We start from the raw sequence: 18,949 nt of genomic DNA, 5'->3' as shown, positions 1-18,949 counted from the left end.
TCCTGACCGGCCAGCTGGCCTTGGGTCCATCAGGTGACTGAGAAAGGAGCTCAGAGCTTGGGGGCTACAGGAGATGGAGACAGAGACAGCTGTGCCACAATCCAGGACCCTGGGATGTGCTTAATTGGGCTCCTCCCTGGCGAATTCTGGCCTTGGAGGCGTCTGACCAGAAATAGGCTCAAAGCCCCACGCTCTGGCTGCACAGGAAACCTGACACGCTCTGACCTCTCTCCCTCCCTCATTGCCCTTCTTAGACCCCTTCCCACGCTGAGTTTCCCTCCTGTCCAAAGACCCCCTCCTCTCTGAGCCCCTTACCTAGGAACAGTTGAGTAGATGAAAGATCCTTGTCTGTCTCTATGTTAAATAAAAATATATATATTTTTCAAAGCGTGGGGGCTGCGTGGTGGAGGGACGGAGACAATCCTTTCCGACTGGTTCAGGGACCACTGCTGCCAGGTGTGCTCCCGGATACTCAACTTGCCTCTCTCCTAGTGTCAGTGGATCCATCGGCTGTCGCACATGTGTACACAGGGACAAGGCCCCATGGGCCCACCCTGAGGGGCATCGGTGGTGCTGAGCTCAGGGACAGGTGGACAGAGTCCGTCTCTGCCCCCTCTGGCTCTCTCCAGGATCTGTGGACCCCTGTACCCTGAGAACCCAGAGAGCAGGGATCTTGGCCTGTTGACAGTGAGCTGGAGTCTCCCAGGTGGAGGGATGGAGGCCATGGGCCATGGGTGTCCTGAGCGAGGGAGAGGAAACATGGTGACCCATGCGCTGGGCTCAGGGACCTGGCACCCAGCTGCCAGCCCCTCCGCAGGGTTGGGGGCAGGGAAGGGCAGCAGGGGCAGCGTGGCCCTCTAGTGGCTATGGTGCAGTGGCCTTGCCCGGGTATAAGCAGCCTGGGCAGTTGGCATTTCCAAGCTGGCTCCTTCAAAGTGGGGAGCTGACGATTTGCTGCTGCTTGCCCAACTCTCTCCAGGGGCCAGAGCCATGCTGGCAGGGTTGGAGAGCAGGCAAGGCTCTAGGCCACACTCATGGCGTGGAGGACTGGGGCTGCAGATGGAGCAGTGAGCCCTGGGGAAGTGCCATGGAAGAAGCCACCCTGGCTGCCGCAGCCTTGAGTAGTTGGCCTACTCCCCTTGGTACCAACCAATCATCCCCAGGGCCCTGCAAGCTAAATCTATCTCTTGCCCACCCTTCCTGTTCTCTGGATCCTTCTTGCTGACCCAACCCCTTTCTCACCTCAGGACCTTTGCATGTGCTGCTCACTCTGCCAATGACTCTTTCCTCAAGCCCACTTCTGGCAGTCAGAGCCTCATCGAGCCCGTCACCTCCTGGGAGGCTCTGCTTGCCTCCCCACTTACCTCTCCCGAGCAGTCCTCCTCCACTGCCTCAGAGCAGTCTCCCACCTTCTTTCACAGCATTTGCCACAAGTTGTACATAAGTGTGCATTTATTCCTGCAGTCCAGCAGGCAGGGTAATACAGCAGGTTCTCCATAAATACTTGGTACAAAAAGATCAGCTTCAGTGGCTCACATCAGGGCCCCCAGTGTGCCCTGATCCCCCTCCCTGTTGTCTCCAAAAGGCCCAGTGCCCTCCGGCCTGGTGGGGCCCAAAGGGATTTTGGGGTTAGCTTAATGCCGCCAAGCAAGTCCGGCCCCCATGGGCCTGCCCAGGGCTTAGGTCAAGTGGGCCGAGGTGGTTCTGAGAGGGGCCGGGGCCGCCACGTGTGCTGGTGCACAGGTGAGGGCTGCGGCTGTTCTAGGAGCACTTTCACCTCATCCGAGGCACCAGGGCCCAGGTTCACGTAGGCGGCAGAGAGCTGCACATAGTGGTCTCCAAGCAGGGCGGCCACGACCTGCTCCACTTCCCCCACGAGCACTCCAAAGCTGGGTCGTGCCGCCGGGTCCGCCTCCCAGCATCGCTGCATCACTAGGTAGCTACGGCAGGAGAGGGATGTCAGGGACAGGAGACCCCCTCACCCAGGGATTCTGGGCCACTCATCAGCTAGTGACCCCCGGCGGACCCCCTGGGGACGAGGACAGGCGGCAGGGCCTGGTGCCCAACATCGCCTCTCATCACTGAGACTGTTGGTCCAGCCCTGCCGTTCCCCCAGCAGAGGCTGAGTTGTCTCAGGGATTAAGAGCTTGGGATCTTGCGGCCCACGGCCTGAGCTGTGTGATCCTGGGCGTGTTCCTTAACCCTTCTGTGCCTGGGTGTCATCCTCTGACGACAGAGCAGCCAGGGCGCAGGGTGAGGGGCTGCCCACGGAGGGCTTAGCAGAGGGCTCAGCGCACAGGCTCTTACCACGCATCTACCAGGAAGGAAATGTGGCTCTGGGGAAATGGGAATTTCAGCAGAATGAGGAAGTGAGCATTTGGGCAGCACCAGTGGCTCCATAGCTCCCCAAAACAGGTTCTCTGGGTTCGCCTGGCAGGTCCTAGTGCGCACCCTACTAGCTGGGGGATGTCATCGCCACCCTTCGTGGTTCTGCAAGTGCCCCATGCATTATATCTCAGAGCTCTCGGACGCTGGTGCTGTCGTCGCCCCTCTTTACAGAGGAGGAAAGTGGGGCGCGGGGAGGAAAAGGGAGCCGCCGCGGTGGAGTGGACGCTGGGGAGTGCCCTCTACTCTCCATGTGGCTACAAGGGTCGCCTGCTGATGGCTGTTAACTTCACCCTATGAGAACTCCTCCCAAACCGACACGCCCCACGCCAGGGACAGCCTGTGGTCAATGACAGGTGTCTGGTACACGGGCCTGGCCAGGGCCCCCACGTGAAGCAGGCCCCGTGGGGAGGAGCTGCAGCCTCTCCTGCGTCTGCATCACAGCCCGACTCCTCCCTCTGCCAGTCCTGCTTCCCTCACCCCTAGTTCACCAGGTAACCCGTGCAGAGATCTCCATCTCTCTCAGGGAGCCCAACTTGGGTGCAGGGAGGCAGCGCAGTTCACCTCCCTTACTTCAAACCAGATGCATCAGTGAGCAAATCCAAGGCAGGGTTACTCACACCCTGTCTGGAACACAGCCCGAGACAGCAGTCATCAACTCCTTTTACCTGTGACCTGGTTCTTCCTGTTCTAACCATGCAGACCTGGGCACAGCCGAGGCATGCCTGCTGCTGCTGCTGCTGAAACCGAGCCCGGCACCAGTTGCACCCCACAGGCCCTGCCAGTCACGCAGTGGCTGCCGTGCCTGAAGGAACCGGCACCTGCAGCTGCAGAACCAGCCCTGGGGTGGAGGTGCCGAGGGGGCTGGTGTGGGAATTAATGGAACCTTTCCTTGAGGTTAAGTGAGTGGAAAAGATGGGAAAGCGCAGCCCTTAGCAGGAGCTGCGGAGAGTGGTGCTGGGAAATCAAATCGCTGGCCTCAACCCAGACTCTGAGTTCAGAATGCTGTTACCATGGCAACCACGAGGCCTTCGCAGCATCTTGCCCTGCGCTGGGGGGTGGGAGGGACAGAACGAGCCCACAGAGAAGGAAACTGAGGCCTACTCAGGATGCCTTTCCTGGTCAACCAAAGTGCCAGTCAGAAAGCCAGGAGGGACTTGTGTCTGCTGCCCCCTCCTTGTCCTCGGAGCCCAGCGCCCACCCCAGTCCCACCCCTGAATACTCACAGAGAATCGGGGCAATACTCAGGCTGAGGCAGGCGCCGGCCCTGAGCCAGGAAGCTGGGGAGGTCAAAAGGGTCAATGTGGGGGTACGGGGGGGCGCCTCGAGTCAGCAGTTCCCACAGCAGCACGCCAAAGGACCACTGTGGGAGACAGAGGAGGGGACTCAATTTTCACCCCAGACTTGGGGGTAAGGGGCCCCCTGGTCCTCCACCTCCCAGAGTCCTTCAGTTGGAAGTGGGAGACTGTGCCCTAGGCCCAAAGCTCACGGTTCCTCCCACAACCTCAGCTGGCACCAGATTGTGTGTGAGGAGCCACTGAGTTCACAGCCCTGGCAGGTGTCAGATTGCATCTCGCATCTGTCTGCCCACGAGGTGGACAGAGGAGCTAGGGCAGCAGCCCAGCCTGGGGATGCCCTGAGCTCGGATCACACAGGGCTGATGGGCAAGGCGGGGTGCTCCAGGGCACTGAGGTCATGTGGGCTCCAGGGCAGGTGAGGCCTCACCACATCAGACTTGGTGGTGAATCTGTAGGTCTGCAGGCTCTCCAGTGCCATCCACTTGACTGGCAGGCGAGCATGGCGGTGCTGCTGAACACTGTAGTACTCCTTGTCCAGGACATCACGGGCTAGACCGAAGTCAGCCACCTTGACCGTGAATGACTCGTCCAGCCTGGGAGGGGGCAGTCACACTTAGGATTGGCCTCCACCAGACCCTGATGCCACCTGTTCCAGATCCTTACAGAATTTCAGAGCCATGGCATCCAATCTTAGCCTACACCAGGCAGATGGAAAACCTGGGGCCCAGAGAGGAGGGGACATGCGGCAAAGGCCGGAGTGGTCCTTCCCTGAGGCAGCCCTGGACCACTGCACACCCTCATAGGCCACCTTGCTTGACCCCGGGGACTCCAGCCCCTTACATGCAGTTCCGAGCAGCCAGGTCCCTGTGCACAAACTTCTGGTCTGCCAGGTACTCCATGCCACGGGCTACCTGCAGGCCGAAGCTGATGAGGTCCTTCACAGTGGGGTTCTGGGGGACAGAAGAGGTTGGTGAGCCAGGGTGGAGCAGCTCCATCTTCAGCTGCTTCCCAAGCCCCCTCTCGCCACCCACCCAGGGCCAGCTGGGCACTGACCCGCTGAGGTGAGCGGATGAACTGGAGCAGGTCTCCGTGGTGCATGTAGGGCAGCAGCACCTGGGGCAGCCCCTCGGGGGGCAGCACGATGCCGATGAGGGCCAGCACGTTGGGGTGGTGCAAGCTGCGCATGAGCAGCCCCTCTCGCAGGAAGGCCTCCACCTCCTGTGCGTCGGCGATGCCTGTGGAGCAGCCTGAGTCAGGCCCTCAGCCCAGGGCACTGAGGCTGTTTGTACCCTACCTCTTTACAGGGGTCAGGTGGGGAGAGGAGAAAGGCTGCTGCTCAGGTTCTCTCAACCAGGTGGGGGCACGGCAGGAAGGAGGACCTTCCCGGCCTGGGGCTCCTCCCCCTGCCCTCCCAGCCTCCATCCCACCTACGACTCAGTGACTTGATGGCACAGTGGATTCGGTTCTGAGCCTTGTCTGTGTATTCTCCGTGGTAGACAACTCCAAAGTGACCTGGGAGAAGGAGATGGTGACAGAAGCTCCCCAGTGCTGTGGCTCAGACCACACCCTCTCATTGGCAGCCAGACCTCAGACACCAGAAGGGCCTATCTCACCTTAAAAACAAGCAGTAGGGGCCGGTGTTGTGGCAACATGGGTAAAGTCGCCACCTGCAGTGCCGGCATCCCACATAGGCACCAGTTTGTGTCCTGGTTGTTCCACTTCTAATCCACCTCCTTGCTAATGGCCTGGGAAAAGCAGCAGAAGATGGCCCAAGTGTTTGGGAGCCTGCCATCCATGTGGGAGACCTGGAAGAAACTCCTGGCTCCTGGCTTCTGCCTGGCTCATTGCTGGCTGTTGTGGCCATCTGAGTAGTGAACCATCAGGTGGAAGATCTCTCTCTCTGTTCCTCCCTCTCTGACTTTCAAATAATAAATGAATAAATCTTTAAAAGTATTTATTTTTGAAACATTTATTATTATGTATCATTTATTATTTGAAAGAGTTAGAGAGGGAGAAACAGAAGGAGACAGCAAATCTTCCATCCTCTGGTTCACTCTCTAAATAGCCACAGTGGCCAAGGCTGGGCCAGGCCAAAGCCAGGAGCCAGGAGCTTCATCCGGGTCTCCCATATGGGCGCAGGGGCCCAAGCACCTAGGCCATCTTCTGCTGCTTTCCCTAGCATATTAACAGGGAGCTGGATCAGAAGTGGAGCAGTCTGGACTCAAACTGGTGCCCATATGGGATGCCAGCACTGCAGACATTGGTTTAACCAGCTATGCCACAGTGCCGGCCCCATAAATAAATCTTAAAAACAAAGCAAAATGAACAAACAAACAAAAAACAATGAGCAGCAGCTTCGTGATGGCAAAGCCTACAGCCCTCCAATCCTACTTAATCTGTACCAGAACCCCCTGAAGGTAGAACACTCCTAATCCCTATTTCCCAGGCGAGCACATGGGGGCGTTCAGGGTCAGTGCTGTCCCAATATTCCACACAGGTGAGGAAAGGCTGCAGGAGAATCTTGCCAGATTGTCCTATGAGCCCTATCACCTCTGGACTCCACCTGGGCCCCAGCCCTGCTAGGCCCCCATACCTTTGCCAATGACTTGGTCACTGTGGGTGACCACCTGCTTGTAGGGAATCAGTACATCCTTGACCTCGGCCAGGAGTGCAGGGTCCAGGTCTCTGAGCAGAATGGACTCTGTCTGCAGCAGCGGGACACAGGTCCCATCCCCGCTGTCTGAGAAGGACTCACTGCCGGCAGGGGCTGCTGTGGGGAGACAGAATGAGAGGCTTGTGGGGAGAAGGGGTGGCCCTAGCTTTCAGAGCCCCCATCATCTCACCAGCACCACTTCTGTAGTCAGAACCCGAGCGGAGAAGAGGCAGGGCCACGGCTCCAGGAGTCTGGTCCAGGGATGCCAGGTCATCCAGGTTGGGAGAAAGGACTGTGGAAAGACAGCCCCTGGTAGCCGACCTTTCCAAGTTCCTAACGGGCCCACCGAGGAGGTGAGGGAGAACCCAGGGTCTTGGAGATGCCACTGTTTGGGGTAGAGGCGGAGCCACAGTGGGAGTGGGAAGCTCACCTTGCTGCTTCTTCTTCCACCGATAGTTAAAGATAAGTGCGGTGGCCAGGGCGGCCACAAGCACAAGCAAGGCCAGCAGGACACCAAGGAGCGTGCTCTGTGGGATTCCCTGTGGGCCTGGCCGCACCACTCTGCCCAGGTCGTGACATGCACCATCCACGCAGACCTAAAGGCAGGTGCGAGCTCAGGCCTGGCCCGCAGGCCCTGGGCCCCGTTTCCCGCAGAGGGCCGGCTGGGCTGCCTACCTGCAATGGGGCGCCATCCTTGTCAAGCTGCAGGGAGGAGGGCAGAGGGCAGACAACCACGTCTCCTCGGAGCTCATGCTGGCAGCTTTCGCCTCCCACGGTCACGTTCACGTCCACACAGTCAGCCACAGCGCCCAGCCCAATATACTGCAGAGATGGTCATGAGGAGCAGCCGGTGGCCCGGCCCCTACCTCTGGATCCCCCTCTCTCCCTGCCCCCGGCCCCACACCTACCTCGAACTTAATGGCACGCTCCTCTGGTTTCAGTGGGGCTAGGTCGGCGCTGGGCAGATGGGGCGGTGGCAGGAAGCGAAAGCCGGGCAGAGTGAAGCCAGCAGCTCCATCTCCCCGGGCACTCAGACTCCCCGTCACCCACCCCTGGGGACCTCGGACCACATATTCAGGCAGGTGGCACTGACGCTGCTCCGGAAGCCGCCCCTCACACTGCTGGGACCCACATGAGAGTTAGCCAGGCCTCCCACCCGTGGCTCCCCCAGTCTCCTGGGCTCAGCATGGAGTGGGCTGGAGCTCAGGAGACTGGTGCAGCCTCCCTCCTGGCCAGCGCCTGCTCACCTTGTTCTCCACTGCCCTGTGCCCATCATTGAATGACAGCACGAGGTACTGTGCCGAAGTCAGATGCTGGCCATGGATGGTAACACGGGAGCCACTGTGGAGAAGGCAGGGTGCTCGGTTTTGGGTGCTCTCCAAGGCCAGCTTCCTCATTCCCCGGAAGCCAGAGGGGGTGAGGAGGTAGCACTCACGTGTAGCCACAGTTGGGGCTGATGCCCAGCACGACAGGGTCTTCCCGGTAGTGGAAGGTCCAGGAGCCGGGAACCTCGGCACCCCCCACCTGCAGGCGAAGGGGGACGCTGGCCGTGGCAGCCCCAGGGGGTGTGGTGCATACAAGCTGCCCCTCACTGACCCTGCAGGAATGACGGGATTGGGCTCAGGGGCAACCCCTGCCCTTGTGACGGCCAGGCCACCTCCTCTGGGGGCCTGCTTATCCCTCCCCAACCTCCTGCTAGCACTGTCCCCCCCACCCCCGGCTTCTGTGATTCCATCTGAAGAGGGGGCAGTCCCAGGAAGACCTCTTGGAGGGCAGGTGTCGCTCCCCCTCTTCGTGGAGGAACGACACAGGACCCTGCGCTGTTCTTTCGTCTGCTCGGCCCTCCCCGGGTTTGCTGCTGGTTCTTCCCGGGTTGGCTACTATCCCTTCCACCTCCGTGGAAGGGCAGTTCCCCCTGGCCGCATTCCCCACTTCCGCAGGGGAGCGGCACACCGCCGGCCGGCTCTCTGGGGGCTGCACGGGTTCCCTTAGATGTTCCCCATAGATGTTCCTGGTGCATGCCGTCTCTCTCCTCCTTTATAGTCCTCCTCCGCCAATCCCAACTCGGCTGAGTACGCTGCTCTCCAATCAGGAGCAAGTCCTACAGTTAATTGGTTGAACTGGAGGCAGCTGTGCGGAAGCTGTTTACTTCTCTCCCAGCGCCATATTGTGGGAGAGCAGATGCATAGAATAAGTCCTAATTCGAGTAACTTAGTCTAGTCCGGATTGCTCCCCACAGATCCCCCTTTCTTTTTATTTTTTAGCGTTGATACGCGCCTGTCTTCGGTGTCCCGCGGAACACACTCTGCTCTACTTGCTAGAGTTGCCACAGGCTCTTACAAGTCCTATCAATCAGGAAAACCGAATCCGGGTCCTCTCTTCGCCATTGTGAGGAGGTTTTTAGGCGCTGATGCATGCCTGTGTTCGGTGCCCTGCAGCGCATGCTCTACTCTGCTAGAACTGCCTGCAGGTGTTTACAAAACCTATCAGGCAAACCGAATCCAAGCCTTCTCATTGCCGTATTGTGGGGGAGACTTATTAGTGTTGGTTCGTGCCTATCTTCGGTGACCTGCAGCTCATACTCTGGTCGAGCTTTGCTGGCGCTTACCGCCTTAAATCAGGCAGACCGAATCCAAGCTTAATATTGTTGTATTGTGGGGAAGCCTTACTGATGTTAATTCGTGCCTGTCTTCGGTGACCTGCGGCGCATAAGCTGCTAGCTGCCCGCAGGTGCTCATCGCCTCACTTGATTAGGCAGACCGAATCCAAGCCTTCTAATTGGCATGTTGAGGGGAGGCCTTATTTTTCTCTATTTCTCTATCTCCGGGCATTCCTACCTCTCCCATTTCACTTCTATCTTCCAGCATTCCCATTTCTCTTTTACTTCACTTCCAAACTTCTGTTTCTCTTATCCCCGCAGCTTCCCGCTCTCATTCCATTTCTAAACTTCTGTTTTCTCTTATCCCCGCGGCTTCCCGGCGCCTCGCCCTGCCGGCAGCTTCACGGCTCCGCGCAGCTTCCCGGCGCCTCGCCCCGCCAGCGGGCTCCGCCCCGAGGCTGCTTCTCCGCGCCTCGCCGGCTCTGAGCCGCTTCAGCCCGCGCCTCATCTGCGCGGCTTCCCGGCTTTGCGCGGTCCGCGGTCTCCACGCTTAACCCTTTCGCGTCTGAACCACGGCCTACGCCAGCCCCGTTCCCTATCTACTCACGCCCCGTGCTCTCTCTGCACGCGGCGGCTTCCGCGAGTAACACAGCGTAGCTTGCGTCTCCACCACTAGGATTCAATCTAAGTTCCCCGGGCTAGTCTGGCGAATTCAACCCAGCGTACGTCTCCGCCTCACGATTTGGCTTCCCGTCCTTTGCTCCCCGGGCTAATCAGACGGATCCCAATCTGGCTTGCGTCTCAGCTTCTAGTTTCAACTTTTCGCCCCCTATTCCCGGGCTAACTTGAGAACCCCAAAGTGGCTTTCGTTTCCGCCTCGGCCTGCCCCCCGCGGCTTCAATTTCCCTAACATTTTTCTCTACCCGGTATGTTTCCCCAAGTTTTCTTCCAACAATATTCCTCCCTCATTTCTCCTGGCCTCTCCCCACAGTCCGCGTCCGAGTCTGTTTGTTCTAGCTTTCCCTTTCGCTTTCGACCTTAGAGATTTCTCCCAGCTTCCCCCCGTAGTCCGTATCCGAGTCTATGCCTAGGCTTTCAATAGCTTCTTCCGGCTCCTTTTTCGTCCGGCTTTTCCCTAGGCTGTTTGCTAGTTTCTCTCTCCGATATTTTCCCTAGTTCTTCCCGTTTCTTCCCTCCTAAGTTTGCTATCCGTCCTAGGTTTCCTATCCAAGCTAGGTTTCCTATCCGAGTCACGGCACCATTATGTCGCTCCCCCTCTTCGTGGAGGAACGACACAGGACCCTGCGCTGTTCTTTCGTCTGCTCGGCCCTCCCCGGGTTTGCTGCTGGTTCTTCCCGGGTTGGCTACTATCCCTTCCACCTCCGTGGAAGGGCAGTTCCCCCTGGCCGCATTCCCCACTTCCGCAGGGGAGCGGCACACCGCCGGCCGGCTCTCTGGGGGCTGCACGGGTTCCCTTAGATGTTCCCCATAGATGTTCCTGGTGCATGCCGTCTCTCTCCTCCTTTATAGTCCTCCTCCGCCAATCCCAACTCGGCTGAGTACGCTGCTCTCCAATCAGGAGCAAGTCCTACAGTTAATTGGTTGAACTGGAGGCAGCTGTGCGGAAGCTGTTTACTTCTCTCCCAGCGCCATATTGTGGGAGAGCAGATGCATAGAATAAGTCCTAATTCGAGTAACTTAGTCTAGTCCGGATTGCTCCCCACAGGCAGGTAGGGAACAGGTACCCCAGGGCCTTGGCCAAAGCCAGTGGATTCTCTTGCCTCTGGGCTGGAGAGGATAGCAGATAGTTCTCCCAGAAACTGTTCCCCATGCTGACCTTGTTACCAGGCCCTCTTCCCTCTACCCTGACAGGACTCAGGTCCCCACCCGTGAAGCTCCCCACCCTATTGCCTGCTGGCACGCACCGTTCCAACAGGCACTCGGTTCCATTGAGCAGCACAGCCCGGCTGGAGCCTACAGACAGGCCCCGGCCCTCAAGGGTGAGACAGGTGCCCCCCGCCCGAGGGCCAAACAGGGGTTGCACTGCTGTCAGCACCGGCTCCTAAGAGGACAGAGAGATGGTTTAGCTGGAGCGGGCCCTCCCCTCCAAGCCCTGCCCTTTCCTTACCACCCACCACACAAGTGCATGGACGGGGCAGGGGGCCTCACCGTGAAAGAGAAGCCTCCCAGCACAGAGGTGCCATCTATCCGGAAGTGCTTGCCGGGCGGCATGTTGGTCATGGTAAGGCTGACGTTGGTAGTCCCCACTGCTTGGGAACCCAAGGGCTCCAGCTCACACTCAAGCTCCTCTGCCAGGTCCTTGCGGGGCACTCGGCTGGGGCATCAAGGGAACCCCGGGAGGTCAGCCAGGACTCACGCAGGCCTGGCCCCAGGTATACCACCAGTTGCAGGGCTCCTCTGACCCTGCTGAAGATGTCTCCCCACCCATGTCTTCCTCCAGGGCAGGTGCTGGTGGGACAGGGGCTAACCTGGCCTGGTCCATGACTAAACAGACAAGTAAGGCATGTGTGGGCTCAGAAAGGGACACAAACAACCAGAGCCACGCAGCTAAGCCAAGGACAGGGTCTCACAGCCAACAGGCTCCTTGGCTGCCTCCATCAGGGACAGGGAAGGCGGGGCGTGCGCTGTACCTGAGGTGTGAGGTGTCCTTGGGCAGCAGCTGGCAGGGACTGTGGCCCACAGTGACCCGGTAGGTTCCCTCAGGTGCCAGACCGGACGGGTGCAGGTAGAAGTTAGAGCCACACAGGGTCAGCCTCGTGCTGCCCCGTAGGGGTCCACTGTGGGGGTAGAACTTAAGTGGAGGGAAGACAGGCTGAGTCCTTGCGGGGGCTGGGCTCTCTCAATGCCATCTGCTATCCCCCCACACTGCCTGGCCCACAATCCGGCCATTCTGGGTTCCTTGCTGGTCCTTGTTCGAGCCCTTTCTGGTCTCAGAGTCTTCGCCTGTGCCACCCCCTCTGCCAGGAACACCCTCCTTACAGATAGGGCGGACACTTGGGCCTTAGATCACGGTCAAGACTTGTTGACTCCCACCCTAGGCCCCGCATGTCCCACCCTCACCTGGGCCCTGCCAGGGAAGCTGTACCTCAGTGAGCTCAGGTGGGCAGTGGTCCTGTTGCCAGGAGCCAGGACACTCTTCCTGCCGGCCACACACGTTCCCACACCAGCCACAGCCCATAAAACGTTGTGCCCGCAGGCAGCGTCCACAGGTGAGGAAGTGGCGGCAGCCAGGGCCCCGGATAGGTACCTGGAAGACCTTGGGGTAGCAGATAGGAGGCTCAAGCCTTGCTGGTAGGTGGGGGAACTTGACCCCAGAGTCCCTCCTGGTCCCGTCGTGAGATCTGTCAGTGCCTCCCTGGATTGTCTAAGAGCTTAAGTTCCTACAAGCCTTGTCCCCAGCCTGCGCCTGCCCTGCTTACCTGGTCCCCAGAGGCGAAGAGTAGGTAGTCCCCTAGGCGACTGACATCCCGCTGAATGGGCTGCCCACTGCTGCCCAGTGAGAAGTTGGACACATACAGCAAGTAGTTGAGTGACCTGGCCAGCTCCACCTGAGACAGGTGAGCTATGAGCCAAAGGCGGATGGGGACAGGGCCCTGGGCTGGGGGCTGGGGGCTGAGGAACCTACCTGCAGGATACGCCCATCAGTTGTGCCCATGTGGGCCACGGTGACGTTGCCATGGCGTGTGACATGCAGTGCGGTGACCTGCACTGGGCCCAGCAGTCCATTGAACAGGTCCACACGTTGGAAGGTGCTGCTGACCAGCAGAGGGAAATGGCGGCAGCTAATGTTGGGGCTGGGGGCTTCCGGGACAGGCTGGGGAGGGTCAGGCTAGGGAATGAACCAGCGATCAGCTCTGTGTCCTGACCCCTTAGGGCCTTTGTCAGTGCCCGCAGCCGCCCACAACGCCTGCACTCAATGGCTTAACTGGAGAAAGCCCTGGGCCCACTAGTTACCTGTCCCCTACCTCCACCACACGGCTCTAAGAGGTAGCGGGGACAGGGAAGGAGGTCTAGGCTGGAAGCCAGCTCACCTTTCCTCACAGCCCTGCCCTGCCATGTCCACTTACAGACCCAGCCCCATTCCACCTCACAGGCCCCCCACAGAGCAGGCGTTGGCATCAATGCATTTCACAGATGAGAAAGCAGGCCCAGAGAGGTTTGGTCTCTGGACTAAGACCTCAGCCTCTTGGGAGAGGAGCCAGGTGAAGTCTGCGATCTTAATCAGAGTCCTCTCCTGCCCCCTGCTGGCTCTGCTCTGCCTCTCCATGTCCACGTCCCTACACTCTCCCCTGAACTTCACTTTCCCCACTAGCATATGGGGCTGAACTTGGAGCTTAACTGGCCAGCACAAAATTGGTAATATGGTCCTTCTGAGACCATATACCTGTGCTGGTATAAAAGGGATAAACCAAGGCTCTCCAGCATGAGTGCCAGGCCCCAGAGGCTGGGAGACACTAACCTGTCCCTTACCCTTAGGGATGGGCTTCACTCATCCCTCAGGACAGGTGTGTGGAAGATTCTAGAGAAACAGGAAGCCAGGGTATGAATTTGAAGTGCTGGAGCTGAGTACCAGGTAGTGCCAAGTCCTGGGTGCTCAGGACTCTCCCTTGCCTGCCCTGAGGGCAACCCTCAAGGTGAGAGACTCCAGCAGGCCACACAGGCTTTCCCCACTCCTGAGATCTCAGGAGCCCTGGTGACAAGAATAGGTGTGCAGAGCTACGTCTGGAAATCCCAGCACCCTGGGTCTGAGCCTGGGTGTGTAGGCACCGGGACTTTGTCCTCGGTTGAGTCAGGAAAGTGGCCGGGAGCCTGCCAGGTGTTTTCAGCGTGACTCAGGGCCAGGTGGGGCTCTGGAGTTGAAAGAGGCCCTCACGCAGCCAGGGCCACACCCCTGCCTCTCGCCTCTACGCTCCAGGATCTTAGCTCTGTGTTCCCAGGCTTCCCAGGGGCCCCTGACTCCTGAAAACATGTAGGTGTCCAATGTCCCATGGAGGACCTGCCCCCTACATGAACTCAGGGACCCTACGTGTAGCCCCGAGCCCCCCAGGCTTCCTGAGGCCAACCGCTCTGAGCACACGGTGGGTACTGCTCCAGTGTCTGCATGCCCAGAACCCAGACAAACATTGCACAGTCTGGTTCACACACATCCTCAGGGACTGGCGGCCTCTGGGCAGGGCCTGAGCTTGGTCCTTCTGGAGCCTGGCACTGGCCAGTGTGCTGGGTGTTTTCTGACCCACTGATCGCTAGCCAATTTGGGGAAAGGTTCTTTCTCTCCAGGGCTGCCCAGGCCCAGAGAACAGTCTCCAGCCTCAGGCCCTCCCAACCCACACTGAGGGAAGGAGGCTGAAGCCCTCCCACCGCCCATTCCAGCTCTGGAACTTCTAAGAGGAGCTGGGAAGGAGTCAGCAGAGAAGTCAGGGCAGGGTGCAGGTGACCAGAGATTCTGAGAGCCATGGCTGTGGGACAGCCTAATGGAAGACTCGGCAATGCCCTGGTAAGCCTGTTTCCTGGGTCTAATCTCAGATCCCAGTTAAGACTGCTTTGATAGCTTCAAGGAATCGATTTTGGTTTTGTCCTCAGGGTAGCATTTTAAGGCATGCCCTGTTTGTTTCTGCTGCAGCTGGCTGACACCATGGCTGGAGAGACCCGGGCAGGGTCTGATGTGAGGAGTGCCCAGTTCTGCACAGACTGTGGGACCTCCACTACGGCAGAAGACAGTCTGTGGTGGCCCAACCCCAACCAGCCCGTCCTAGGCCCTTACTCATTCCCAGATGTTTATAGCTGCTTGCACAAGACTGGGGTGAGGCTTCCAGAACCTTCCCCAGCCAAGCTGCCTCCCCCCCAGGGCCCCCTCCCATCACCTTTGGATAACAAGCTAGCAAAGCCCAGCCCATGCAGGCTCCTGCCCAGCCCCCAGACTTTAAAGACTAGGAGACTCCCTGGAACCTGGCAGAGAGAGGCTGGGGGGGGGGGGGGATGTTTCTCTGACAGCGCCAGTTCCACCCCCTTTGGAAAGCAGAGCAAAGCAAGTGCTCCCAGAGGGAAAGCGAAACTGTTGGCAAGCAGCTGTGAGTCTGCCAGCGTCTTCTGCATGTCTGGATTTGGGTCTGTGCGCAGGGCTCTTCTTCCGGGGTGTGGCCCTGAGCGTATCAAGGAGTGGGCAAGGAGGGGTTGCCCATCACCATTTTACCCAGAGTTTGGGAGCTGGGCTGGCAAAGTGAGACCACCCTTACGTGAGCGGGGGAAGTACTTAAGAAAATCAGAGGCTATGATGTGCGGGAGAATGACAGAACAAAGCAAGGTAGCAACGGGGGCCAGCCGGGCTGGGGATGAGCCCCTTTCTTAGACCACCCCCAGCACAGGGGAGCTGGGTGGAAGGGAATGCATCTCTCTGCCTGCCTCCCCTGCCAGACCCCTCGGTGATGCAAGGAAAACACCCTGTCCTGTGCTCAGCTGTGCACACACAGTTCAGGGAGGGCCCCTGCTCTCTGCTCACCGGGTTGGGGCACAAACTGGGCGCCTGGAAGAAGTCGAGGCCCCGGCGCAGGGCTAGGTGGTCTGCAGAGTCACAGCAGCGTTCCACACCTTCGTCGATCAGCTTGTCCATCAGGTCGATGGGGAAGGCACAGACCACTGAGGCCAGGCCCGAGCCAGGGCTGCCGTCCTTGCCGGTGGAGAAGACGCCGAAGAGCACTTCCTGGCCCTCGGGGACGCTCAGCTCAGTGGCCAGCTGGGCGCCCACGGGAGCCGAGTGGGCGGCCCGCAGCACCGGGAAGGGCTGCCCGCCCTCTGCGGCCCCGCGACGCCGGCGTTTAGGTGCGAAGCGGCAGTCGAGGACCAGCTCGCGATAGTCGCCCAGCTCGGGCTCGGCGGCGTTGAGCCTCGCCAGACGCGTGTGCAGGGCGCCCGGCGCGTCCGCCACGCTGGTCGGCTGCACGGTCAGCAAGTAGACGAAGGCTCCCGCGCGGAAGCTGTGCACGTATTCGATCCGGTAAGAGGCGAGGTGCTTGGGCAGCACCGACAGAGCCGGAAAACCAGGTTCGAATCCCGAGGCATCGGCCTTGAGGCGCCGGATGGACACCGAGCGGGGGCTAAAGCTGGCAGCCACAGCTGGGTCCAGGGAGGACGCCACGTAAAAGTAGGAGGCCTGGCCCTGCTCGACCACGACCACGCGGGTGCCCAGTGGGCTGGCCACACAATCTGGGCAGTCCTCGGGCTGGTTGTGGTGGGCTGAGAAGAGACAGGCAGGCGCTGCCAGGTGCGGCACTGCCCCGCCCAGCTCCAGCTCATGCAGGAAGCAGCGGCCCTGCAGGCTCGAGCCGCAGCTGACCAGCGCGGGCAGCCCCGGCTCCAGTACCAACACCTGCATATCGGTGTCACCCGGTGGGTCCTGGGACCCCGGGTCACAGGCTGAACACGTCTGGCAGCCAGGGTCCCCGGCAGGGCCCGTGGCCAGGCTCCCGACAGATTGTAGGTCAGGCCCGAGCACCTGTAGGCGATTGCGTGTGGCCACGAACACCGCACTCCCATCCGCGCCGCCTTCGAAGGTCGCCATGGCCTGCACCGGGCCGCCTGCTGAGAAGCTGGGCAGCTTGTACTCCACGTCAAAGTCGCGGGAAGCCTCGTATGGGGAGCGCAGGCACCTCCGGTCCCCGCCGGCCTCAGGCACCGCGGGCGGCGGCGGCAGCAGCAGCAGCAGCAGCAGCAACGGCGGCGACGGGAGGAGCCCCATCGAGGCAGAGGTGGGGCCCCTCGGAGATCCCTGTGGAGCTGGCTTCAGGTCTGGGCTGCGGTCCCCACAGTCCCAGGGCAGCCGACCCTCGCCTCGGGTCCCTGCGAAGCCCCACCGCTTCCCCCGCCCTCGGGTCTGAGCACCTGAGGCCGCCGGACACCTGGCGGGCAGCGCGGCAGCCGCTTCACCTGCCGGCCGAGCCGCAGTTCCAACCAAGTCTGCCCCAGGGCCGCGGGGCCGAGGCGGGGCCGGCCCTGGGGGCGGGGCTCCCGGAGGCGCCGCGTCCAGGGCCCGCCCTTCCCAGCCTGGCGCCCACACCTTGTCCCCAGTGGCCCGGAGTGGCTGGGGCCACGCGAACAGGCCGGAGCCCAAGCGTGCCGTTCCCCCACGCGGGCTGGGGTCAGGGTGAGAAGCGGGCACAGGACAACCTTGGCTCCCCCTGTGAAGCAACTCCTCAGACGCCGGTGTCCACTGCGTGGGGAGCAGTGACCAGGTTGGGTGGAAGACCAGAGGGGAGGCATGGGGGGTGGGGGAGGAGTGTCCCCGCACAAGGGCACAGCCTTCAGGGAGCCTGTCCTGAGTTGTCACCGGCAAGGAGGTGTGAGACGTAGGTGTGCTGGACTCTCCCCGCCTCTGGGCAGGAGCTTCGTGAGCACTTGGTGACTGGGAGGAAGTAGAACACGGGGCCGCCACACCCAGTGCGCGCAGGACACAACGCCCAAGGCAACATGAAAGTCACTCCCCTCCCAGACCAAAACTGGCCCGGAAATGAATAAACACCCAGCAAAAAACACGGGGCGGTTCCCGTCAACACGTCCAAGGATGGTCACGCGGGGTAAAGTTGAAATGAAACGGCCCCAGCATGTGCCTAGAAACATGAGAGATTTCTGGGGGCTGGGAGGAGGCTTCACAAGCCTTTCAGGGTCGCTCCAACCAAGCCACTTTTTGGGGTGGCGAGTGCACTAGTCATCAGTTGGTTCTCTGCTGCCACCGTGTGGCCACACGGATAGCTGCCTCCAGGCTGGCGCCCCTCAGGCGGCCTTGGTCCTCAACAGCAGGGGTCCTCAGGAGCATCCCTTCCCCTCTCCCCTTCTGCTGGCTCTGCAGGAGAGAGCAGGCAAGACGCGGCAGGGGTGGGGGATAGGGGTCAGTTAGTGGAGCCTGAGGTGCCAAGTATAAGCTCCTCACCAAGGTGAACTCACCAGATGCAGTCCACTGCTGGCTTAGCACCTGCCCAACTGCCCTGGCATCTGTCACTGTGAACGCATCCTGGCCCCCCTCACCCTGCTTGGGCTCCTAGTTCTCTGAACATGGCTCCAAAAGACTAGGCTTCCTTCTGCAACTCAGAGATCACCTCAGGAGCGGGGCTTGGGGGGAACAGGGTGTGTCTCTAACTACAGTATCCCGCAGCTTTAAAGGTCTCCCCACTGCCAGACTTCTACCTGGAGTTTGAAGAACCCGCAGTTCTATCATAAGCCAGTTCCTCCAGGTTGTTCATCAGGTCCTTCCCATCACACATGCTGGCTCCTATACCAGGAACACCTTCCCTGTTCTCCTGGCATCTCACCCCAATCCCCAAACAGGTACACCCCACACTTGCAGGTGTTTATTGCTCTAGGTGCACACACCTTTGTGTGAGGGTTCCTGTCACTGTCCAAAATAGATGCTGAGCTCCAGAGAGGCTGCAAACCGTCCGGGATCATGGCAGCCAACAGAGGTACTCAGGGGCTCCCCAGCAGAACATCAGTAGCAGTCACCTGGTATGGCATGACCCTGGCCCCACGGGCAGAGGTTTGCTGTCCTGACCAGGAGCAATGAGAGGGACACCAGCAGAAAACAGGCAGATGGAAGAGCCAGGACATATGTGTAGGGTGAATGGCACCCACCAAGCCTTTGACTGCTCCCCAGGGGCTTTGGAATTTGGGTAGGTGACCTGCAACCAAGCACATTCCAATGTGATGCAGACTGGGGCCAAGGGCAGGGCCATTGCCAGCACAGTAAGTACAACTGTTGCAGTGCTGCCTTGGCGTATCTCACCCACACAGCCACATTCTCCAGCATGGGTTGGTTTTAGTGGCAGAAAATCTTGGCCTCTCAGACTGCATGAGGCTGATCCTGACAGTCTGGAGACCACATTCACACAGGGTTTGTCCCCACAACTACTCCCTAGACCTTTCATTACCCACACGCAATGAGACAGTTAGGCTGTGGCAAACCGGGAGAGCCCCCTGGCAGCACTGTGCCTTGGACTCTGCCCAAAG

General features: G+C 59.9%; 1 protein-coding gene and 1 long non-coding RNA gene across 16 annotated transcripts; one reads left to right on the top strand and one right to left on the bottom strand.

Annotated features, from left to right (window-relative positions):
• Nucleotides 1-1,434: 1,434 nt before the first annotated feature.
• MST1R (macrophage stimulating 1 receptor) lies at nt 1,435-17,159 on the bottom strand. 15 transcript variants are annotated; one of them, XR_016214815.1, is made up of 21 exons: nt 15,453-17,138; nt 12,582-12,785; nt 12,376-12,504; nt 12,042-12,212; nt 11,587-11,747; nt 11,105-11,270; nt 10,861-10,997; nt 7,772-7,933; nt 7,584-7,677; nt 7,245-7,457; nt 7,012-7,158; nt 6,767-6,932; nt 6,527-6,628; nt 6,277-6,450; nt 5,297-5,428; nt 5,115-5,195; nt 4,737-4,918; nt 4,524-4,633; nt 4,111-4,276; nt 3,612-3,748; nt 1,435-1,940 (listed from the first exon to the last, which is right to left on the bottom strand). XR_016214815.1 is itself a non-coding variant. In XM_070050789.2 (20 exons), the coding sequence occupies exons 1-20, from the start codon at nt 16,686-16,688 to the stop codon at nt 1,685-1,687; spliced, it is 4,191 nt and encodes a 1,396-aa protein (XP_069906890.2). In that variant the 5' UTR covers nt 16,689-17,113; the 3' UTR covers nt 1,435-1,684. The 15 variants fall into 15 exon arrangements, 10 of the variants coding, with proteins under 10 accessions (XP_069906890.2, XP_051708377.3, XP_008258888.4 ...); XR_016214816.1 differs by having other exon boundaries at nt 6,277-6,453; nt 7,245-7,454; XR_016214814.1 differs by having other exon boundaries at nt 6,277-6,453; nt 15,453-17,137.
• Nucleotides 14,316-15,021, top strand: LOC149124365 (uncharacterized). Its single transcript, XR_016214819.1, has 2 exons — nt 14,316-14,450; nt 14,577-15,021. It is a non-coding gene; the product is annotated as an uncharacterized LOC149124365 (long non-coding RNA).
• Nucleotides 17,160-18,949: the final 1,790 nt, after the last annotated feature.

The sequence above is a fragment of the Oryctolagus cuniculus genome, chromosome 10, assembly GCF_051225735.1.
Source record: "Oryctolagus cuniculus isolate XC-2025 breed Fujian yellow rabbit chromosome 10, ASM5122573v1, whole genome shotgun sequence".
In the NCBI taxonomy this organism is placed as follows: Eukaryota; Metazoa; Chordata; class Mammalia; order Lagomorpha; family Leporidae; genus Oryctolagus; species Oryctolagus cuniculus.
This window is presented reverse-complemented; position numbering and strand designations above follow the sequence as displayed.

Coding starts and splice junctions, on each gene's coding strand:
- MST1R (XM_051852418.3), bottom strand. CDS start 16,688: ATGGGGCTCCTCCCGTCGCCGCCGTTGCTGCTGCTGCTGCTGCTGCTG. Junction 11,748..12,041: donor GCCCACCTGAGCTCACTGAG/GTACAGCTTCCC, acceptor CCTCCACTTAAG/TTCTACCCCCACAGTGGACC. Junction 5,196..6,276: donor TGACCAAGTCATTGGCAAAG/GTATGGGGGCCT, acceptor TCCTTCTCCCAG/GTCACTTTGGAGTTGTCTAC.